This window comes from Perna viridis, chromosome 7 (assembly GCF_037379345.1).
Source record: "Perna viridis isolate PV_CMFRI_1.1 ecotype Kerala chromosome 7, ASM3737934v1, whole genome shotgun sequence".
Lineage (NCBI taxonomy): Eukaryota > Metazoa > Mollusca > Bivalvia > Mytilida > Mytilidae > Perna > Perna viridis.
The window spans coordinates 40,063,743-40,073,396 of record NC_142451.1 but is presented as its reverse complement, the minus strand read 5'-3'; the positions used below and the strand labels follow the sequence as shown (position 1 = coordinate 40,073,396).

General features: G+C 32.2%; 1 protein-coding gene across 1 annotated transcript; it reads right to left on the bottom strand.

Moving 5' to 3' along the window:
- Positions 1 to 1,213: 1,213 nt before the first annotated feature.
- Positions 1,214 to 8,380, bottom strand: LOC148612681 (uncharacterized). Its single transcript, XM_088594334.1, is given in 3 exon segments — positions 1,214 to 2,543; positions 2,545 to 3,053; positions 8,309 to 8,380. Coding segments are annotated over 3 exon segments (1,788 nt in total). The 5' UTR covers positions 8,361 to 8,380; the 3' UTR covers positions 1,214 to 1,316.
- Positions 8,381 to 9,654: the final 1,274 nt, after the last annotated feature.

Here is a 9,654-nt window from a genome sequence, read left to right as displayed (position 1 = left end):
GTTACATCCCCTTATTCAAACGCAAATTCGTGATCAAACAGTTGTCAACGTAAATTTTGGGAGCCGCGCGGCTGCTACTGACGCAGAAACACGATTTGTATCTTTTAAATCATATTGTCTTCAATGAAATAAATACAATAGTTATATATACCATGATAAGTCGACAGCCCTTGGAACAGCGATATTGCCTTCAATTTATCATGGTAATGCCCTCTATATATGCAATTATAGTATAAATAGATTAAGTCACAGCCCGAAAAATCAATCACAGTCTTCATTTTGTGGCATGGCATATTTTGAATACGAAGAGATCTGTAAACTTTAAGTCTGCGGCACACTTACACCACTGAAAATGCAGGCGGATTTAAAACTTGGCAACCTTGTAGGATATATATATTATCTTTCTTAGCAAAGCAAACAATGAAATCAGCCAATCAGTTTTCAAGGGAATAAATTCCCATAATTCGAAAACATATTAAGCCTAAAATGCACTTTACTAAGAGACTGACTGAACCATTATGGTTTTTATTTTGATTCGGGCATATACTCTTAAAAAAACTTGTCCATCTGTCAGTCATTCTTTTTGCATGAGTTTTGTCACAGCAAAACACCAGATTTATCCGTGTTCAATCCTAAAATCAAATTATTCAACTAAATTTGAAATTATTTTACAATATTACGAATTCGATCGTTTAAGAATAAAAAAAAAACAATCAACTGAGATTTTTAACAGGGGAAAATATTTCGTAGATACACGAACCAATTTGAAATCTGATACAATACTTAATTTGTCAATTTATAAGCACCAACGTATTTTCCAGAATAAATACTAAATTTGTGTATCGTTTAATCAGTTTCTTTATTTCTGACTCAGACCTTTTAAACTCATTTTTAAGTGTCTTTGTGTAATATATTTTGTGTCTGTCCCAAGTCAGGAATTTCTGGCTTCTGTATGACTTGTAATGTTTCATTTTCACTTTCAGTTTACTTTTATGTTGCTGAGTACGTGGGGACAACTATTTCTCTGTACCTGTGTTTAATGGTATTTTGGGGTCAGCTGCAGTTTGCCCTGTAGTGTGAGAGTGATTCATTGAAGACCCATGGGTGGTCTTGAGCTGGTATTTTTCATCCCAGTGGGGTTGTTGTCTCTTTGACATTTTTCACCATATTCATTCCCGTTATAAGTCTTATGCAAATAAACAATTCATAAAAATATCTTGTGCACCACGTAATTGGAGTTATCTCTTGATAGACTGAAAAAAATATAACAGTCATTCCTTAAAAGTACTAGTTACGCCCTAAATATTTCCAACAAATCACACATAATACAAAAGAATACTTGTACAGGAACAGATAATTAATGAATTCCACTTATGCTTGCTATGCATCCAATACGACAACATGTTATAGACAATTTTAAAAGACCTCAAGTCACTGCCGTCGCTATTACACGCATATAAAATTGATCGAATCCTATCGAAGCATATGCATTTTGGTCTATCAATGCTCAGACAGACCTTGCAGTTTTTCCCGTCTTTTGATATCACAATAATAGCGTTGTAATCCATGCATGCAATATACACATTGCCATAAATATCTGAGCACAAGTTCCGGGCACCTTTTGTTTTTTCAGACTGCAAGGTCCAAATTTTTTCGCTGCTCTCTAACTCAAAACAGGATACACAACCTTTCTGGAAATTACTTATAAAATAAAAATCAGCTCTCAAATGAACATATACTTCATTTGAATCGCAGGGTACTCGTTTAACAATTTTACCAACAATATCACGAAACTGAATTTCTTTATTTCGGACAGCGATCATTACAAGATTGTTATAGTAGTCCAAACCCCATGGTTCGTAGTCCAGTTCAAATCTTATTTCATATACCACTTTAAAATCTTCCAAGAGGTCAAATTTAATGATCTTTGCGTGAGGGAATGAAGCGGCGAACTTGACACTCGAAATAAAAGCTAACCCAAATGGGCTGTCCTCGTATTTAACTTTACTTTCTTGGTCTTTGCATAATTTCCATATATGTTTATCATAACAATCAGCAAGAATCAAATCATTACCGTTTACAAGAATAATGCTTGTGATATTCTTTATTCCGTTAATTGCGGATGTGTCGATTTTGACCTGCGTTTCAGCAATAATCTTACTGACATTCTGCAAATGCAACTGGGCATCCCCAGATGTTTCATCCAGGCAATGCATTGAAATCGCACAAGAAATTTGCCGAATAGACTCCTTTAAAGCATATAAAATTCGCTCTTTCAGCTGTTCATCGACAGATAGTTCTAATATCGTATTCGACAATTCATTATTCTGAATCATAGTCTCAATAAATGAACGAGTGGAGTGAACTTTCTCCTCGACTTCCTTACTGTAAGTTAAAACTTGGAAGTCAGTACCGCAATCTTTGTTCGCTATATACTTCTGTCTAAAACTACTTAATTCTTGTTTCTTTTGTACCAGAACATGTACAATTTCAGATATTTTGTCTTGTTCTAATTCATCAACATTCTTGAAAGCCAGTTTTGCAACGTCATCACAAAAATTTGAAATTTCGCTTTTGATCGCAAAGCATGACAGTCTTAATGCTTAGTTTTCTATCAACTCTATCGTTCATATGCTTCTCTATATTGTCCAATAAAAGTTCCAACTGCTTCTCCGTGACATGAAGAGCAGCCGACCTTCTAAACGTCGCGGCAAAACTAGAAAGAGGCTTCATACCAAAACACCTGGAATGGCTAACATCAGTACATTTTAAACAACACGGGATTTCATGGTTCGGACAGTACAACTCAAGTGTAAGTTCATGCACTTTACATAATGTAGATGTCGGGTTCATCATTTCTAACAGCTCTTTTAATTTATCGTAAGCAACAACTTTATGGTTTCTCAAAGGTTTCATGGCTTTGTGGTGCTTGTTGCAGTCAGAGCAAAGTCCTTCCTCGCAGGCCGTACACCAATATTCCGGTTTGTTATATTCTTGTCTTGACTCACATGGACCACAGAATGCATCTTGTGGACGGGAAACATCAACGGTTACTGCAAAAAAGGTGATAAAACAATCAAGACTATTGCACATAGCGAACCATGCAAATGTGGTCCCCATGCCGGTTGAAAAATAAAAATAAACCAGCCATGAAACTACATATCAAATAATTATGTATATATAAATATAAATATAATCAAGTTCGATCTATACACCCCAACACTAGAATCGATGCTGTAGGCCCGTGCGGGTCCAGGTGTCAGAAGAATAGGCCTGCAGCAGCAATAAGCTTGTAAAAGGCGACTAAATAGTGCTCAGAACCCTGACCGGGGCAAGAACGCCCTGCCCATAGAGCAACTGGGTTGTGAGCCCCAGGTGGTGGAATGGGGTACCCCTGGTATGGGTCGTCAGGCCGTAAGTACGGAAAACCTGAGCGCAAACCATAGTGGTGTAAAGTGTTGGGAAAGATGCCACGTTCCTTGCACGTTAAAAAACCTTTCTGTGGTATTCTTTCGGAGTAGGAACAATTGGGCTCCGCCACAGGAGGCTAAATTGCCCGACCCTACCCACCTCTTCCTATTTCTAGTGGCAATCAAAATATTTAGACTCCATCATCCCTGTGTCCTATCCCATTTTTCATTTCATCATCATTTCATGTTTATTTTATTATCCATTTCATGTTCATCGTCTGAATATAGTTGAAATATAGCTTTCGTTAATCGAGTGATACTTCCTCGTTAGTAAATCTAGAACGCGAACATTAGTACATGAGGTAATTGAATAGGACAACCTCTGATGGTATATCGAGTAAAAAACAAGACATCATATTAGAAACTCAAGCACTGGCAATATTAATTCTCACAAAAAAGGCGAGAATGACATCAGAAATCATGCCTTGCTCCACCAGCAGTATCCGCCACATTGCAAGTATAAGTAAAATCCAGTAAGATTCTATGTAAAGCTTGAGAACATTAACGCAACTCTCCGGAACAATGTGAGAGGTCTCATAATAAAAACAACGGAGCGATTCACAATTACAATGTGCGGTACGACATCGTTAAATATCACTTCATTTAGCAAAGGAACTACAAAAAACATGCTGCAATAAAGATAAAAAAATGTCGCTTAGCAACGGGACACCATCGTGTCATTATTACAGCGGTTTGTCCAGAATATAGTGTCAAATTTCCTTCTACTGTGACTTAATTTTGCCGCAATCATTATACATGTATTCATGATATTTACAGGTATCCAAGTTATATTTTGAATGGGGTTTAGTCTGGTTAACAATTTGATATATAACACGTCTACAGACCTGCGTTATTCTAATTTATTTGTCAGCATTTTATATAACATCTTCAAGATAGTTATGCATGAACACTACTAATGCAAGTTAAAAAAAAACTAAGATGTGGGTTACAAATCTAAATTCAAAGTATGATAGATAGATAGATAGATAGATAGATAGATAGATTTCTGGAACAAATGGTAACCAGGTAACGGTGAATATCAAATGTTCGAAAAATGTGGCCGACGTAGAAGTCAATATCTGTACACTGTCAAGCGAGAGATATTGAATATGAACGGATAGAAATATATATCAAATCAAATAATTAAATTTGATAAGAGCACGGTATATTCAGTGGTTTTTTTCACGTGTGTGAAAAATTTCCGCGTTTTTTTCTTTTTTCGAATAAGACAAAGATGAATAACTCTTATTTTTTCACGTTATTTAATTTTGACCGCCAAAATAGCGAAAACTAAATCACGGCGAAAATAACCACATATGCGTATGTCAAATCAAATAGAGTTATTCAATTGGATAAGAGCACAAAGATGTGTAATCCAAGCAAAAAGAAGCATAGTATATAAACATACAGATGAAAGGGTTTAGAAACATAACGAAATAATAATGTTTTCAGCATCTGTGGAGTTTTTAAAGTCTATGCCCGTTTGGAAAACATTTCTTTTCAAAATATACAAGTGTTTTGGGTTCCTGCAGGTTTTGTGGGTTGGGAAGGATTTTAATAAATTCCTCCTGGCAGTTTATTCTTATTTTTCAAAAGAATTGTAAACCTTCCCCTAATAGCTAATAGCCCTATGCAATGCAAAACAAAATTTATTTCACTTTCAACCAAATTTTTAAAGTACTTGCAGAATCTTTGGTCCGCTGTAAAAAGGGTCGGCAATATCTTCCTGTTTCATAGCACTCATTCTTAGTTTTGATAAATTTGAACGTAATTGTTTATCTAAGTTGAAGACGCGTGAGTTCTGTAGTTCAAATACGAGATAAATTTTACCATAACGTCGGAGGTTTCCTGATTCTGAATAGCTGTGTATTAATTTTATTTGAATAGAAAGACTGAATTTCATCTATGAAATCTGCGATGTAAAATCAAATGGTTGTAGAAAGTTGATTTCGACTGATACTAAATTTTGATCCATGAAGGGAAATTTGAATTCTCTTATATTTTATCAATAATAAGTACTACAGCTTGATCGTGAATGCGTTCAGGGAAAATAGTCGTGTGAACTGTTTTAAAGTTTACATTATGTATAATATTACGTTGTTACTTATGTTATGTAGTACAGATGATGAATTTTACTACTTGTGCTTGGTTCAATTGCCACTGTATAGACAATAAAATATATTGTACATGTACTAATCTAAACAGAAGCAAATGTACTTCTTGTAGCTGCACTCTAAATCAAGTAAATTGTTCACGACTAAAATAGTTCTTAACCGCCTTTTTCACGATCATTGTAGGTAAGATTCTGTCATTTTTATACAGTTAATAAAAAAAATATTATAATAGATAGATAGACAGTTTTAAGTGTAGCTTGACATATAGAAGCACGTAAGAGTCAGCATAATGACGGACTGCGGAAATATGAAGATAGAAGCATTATGTCACATTCAGACGGACTGCAAAAATATGAAGACAGAAGCATTACATCACATTCACACGGACTGCGGAAATATGAAGGTAGAATCATTGTATCACATTCACACAGACTCATTACGCTAAATATATTTGATGTTAGCCTTTATTTGTACTATCATTCTATTACAGTTATAACATATAAATTTGAAATATTTTTCTAACTTTTAATTTTGAAGCCAAAATCATTCATTTTATGAATATTTATTCAATGTATCTATAAATTATCGTGTTTTTGTTCTTAAAGTAAAGCTTAATATTATAGCACCAAAAGGAAAAGCTGAAAATTTGAGTTATCTTTTTTTGCATTAAATAGAGGGTGAGGAGAATGATATATCCATGTATGCATATTACAGTAACATAGATGCAATTTAAACAAAAATGAATCTTACACTACTTTCAGTACTTTCAATTATATTAAGACGGGAGTGCACAGATCTATATAGCACCTATTGAGCTAGACTTGCTACAAGTCCCTCTCTTTATATTAAAAAAATATATGAAAAAGTTTATTGATTTATGTATCCCTCTGATAGCAAATCTACGAATTAATTCGGAAGAATTTATTTGTGGTGTTATCAGAGAGGTTAATTACATAGATTTCCTATATGGCAAGCCAAAGTGGACAAAAATGAGCATTTTCTAATATTAAAAAAATATTTTTTAATATTACAAAATTCATTTTCTAATGTTACAAATTCATTTTCTAATGTTACAAATTCATTTTCTAATATTACATATTTAATTTGTGATATCAAAAAATGTGTGATATTTTATAATATTACTAAATCAGGAATCTGTAATATTAGAAAATGAATTTATAATATTAGAAATTGAATTTGTAATATTAGACAATAAGTGTTTTCTAATATTAAAAAATGTTTTTTTTCAAAAATTATAAATTCATTTTCTAATATTACAAATTAGATTTCTAATATCACAAAACACTTTTTAATATTAAAAATTCAATTGAATTTCTAATATTAAAGAACGATTATTTAATACAAGAAATTGAGTTTGCTAATATTAGAAAATGAATTTGCCATATTCAGTTGCGATATTTTAATATTAGAAAATGATTTTGTAATATTAAAAATGTGACTGATTTTCTAATATTACAAATTCGTTTTCCAATATTACAAATTCAATTTGTAATATTACAAAATGTATGATATTTTATGGCAAGCCAACATTAGCAAATGACTTTTTTAATATTACTAATTCATTTTCTAATATAACAAATTAGATTACTAATATCACAAAACACTTTTTTAATATTAAAAATTCATTTGAATTTCTAATATTAAATAACGATTTTTTAATATAAGAAATTGATTTTTAATATAAGAAAATGGAAGAAAAAATCATTTCGTAGTATTTAAAAATGTGACTGATTTTCTTATATTACAAATTCATTTTCTAATATTACAGATTCATTTTTTAATATTACAAATTCATTTCCTAATATTACAAATTCAATTTGTAATATTACAAAATGTGCGATATATTTTATAATATTACTAAATCAGGAATTTGTAATATTTTTAATATTACAAAATTAATTTTTCTAACATTAAAAAAATTATTTTGTAATATTAAATATTCATTTTCTTATATTACAAAATACTGATTTTTGTCCACGTTGGCTGCCATAATATTTTATAATATTACTAAATCAGGAATTTGTAATATTAGAAAATGAATTTTTAATATTACAAAATGAATTTCTAATATTAAAAAATCTTTTCTAATATTAAAAAATCTTTTCTATTATTAAAAAATGATTTTGTAATATTAGAAATTCATTTTCTAATATTACAAAACATTGATTTTGTCCACTTTGGCTTGCCATATTCCTATGTCATATCTATAATTAATAGGGACATGTAGCAAGTCCACTATTGAGCAAAATTTTAACACTTACAAAATTAGACCGAATTTCCTCTGACCCTACAACCCTCCTCTTTTTTCTTTGGAAATTGATATATCAATGTCCAAAGAAAAAAAGAGGAGGGTTGCAGGGTCATAGGAATTTCCAACTATTACAAAATTGATGTAAGTAACACTAAGTTCTCAACGACTTCTGAGCGACGATTTGCTATAAGCAGGACCGGATCCAGACACGTTGAAAAGGGGAACGTCAGCCGAGGTTCCTCGGTAAAAAAAAGGGTGCTAGGATTTTATTTGTTTTGTTTTGTTTTGTTTTATTGTTTTTTTTTGTTGTTTTTTTTTTTTGTCAATGCTCAACACATGGAAATAACAAATTTTCAAATAAAAGTGGTGCAACTCCCTGCACCCCTCTGTATCCGCCACTGTATTAGTTTAACATGCTAAACATGTATAGAAAATTTGAGGTATATACACACAGTTAATCATCTCGAGTCGGTATAGGTTTGTCTTATCTGAGCATTCCGCCATTTTCATGCAATGCCAATGGATACTACTTCCTGGTTTCTAAATTTAGTTATCAAGTTTAAAAACGGTATTAGCATAGTATTTGTTATTAAGACAATGCATGTATCTTCAAACTTTAAGGAGAACATGCAGTTCTTCTAAATATTTTTTTAAAAATTATTATATACTGATATATCATTTTGTAATGATATAAATATTATTCCGGACAGGAAGACTGAGCAAAAACTTAAGTGCAAGTCTCCGTAAGAATTACGCAAAAATGGGAACGAACTGAAATAGGAAAATGACAAAAAAAAAAACCAAAGATCTGATAGTTTACATTAATATTCAATTTGAAATGACGTCATATTTTGTCTCTACATTTCTGCATTTGTTTTTAATTGGAAGGTAGAAAAGTTTTGACATAGTTATCTAGCTTCCATTGGAATGTTCATTTGCAGCGCATTTCGATGATACATAAACTCATTAACTAAAATGATATGGAAAATCTTTGTTTCTTGATATGATGGTATAAATGGTCATATTACGTTGTCAAATTCTTGGGTTATTTCATATCATTTTTACTTTCAGAGAGATTTTTATAGAAGCTGCTCACAATCAGGTAGTGATATGAACTATTGGGACATTTTTCACCAGTTTGGTATCTACAATGTTTACCGCTATATTTAAGTACAAACGAGCCTGATAAATTTTTGATACATAAAAATAGATGAAAATATGTGGAAAAAAACCCCCCAAAAAACGAGCCAATAATCAAAATATGACACCAATCGGAACACCTCAGCCTTTCTAGTTACCAAAAGAAAAATCTCGAAGGCACTAGGCGGATCTGTCCGGAATTTTGACCGATCCGATTCTAAAATTATAGTTTAACTGATTGAATTTTTTACCTTAGCTCCTTGCTTCGCGCCAAAATTATTGTAAGAGTTGTTGTTCTTTATTTCCAGTGCTATCCAACTAATTTTTTCAGCGCCACCTGGTAGATAGAACTCCTTTGATTCCCGTATGACTTCAATTCCGGCAATCTTTACAAGAAGAAATTCTCCTTTCTGCATCCGAGGTTATTTTTAGAGTAGCGGAAATAGCCGATTGAATATGACACTAAAGTGTCAGTCTCTGTAAGAATCAGGCAGTGGGTGGAACATGGTATGAAAAAAAATTCAACATTTTGGAAGTGTGATTTGAACATTTCAAGGGCATATAACTCAGTCAAAAACCTCATTTGTCTAACACTATAGAAAATTTTCTAAACAAATCCAGTGATGCAGAGATCAAATCGTAGTCTTTTTGAATAGAG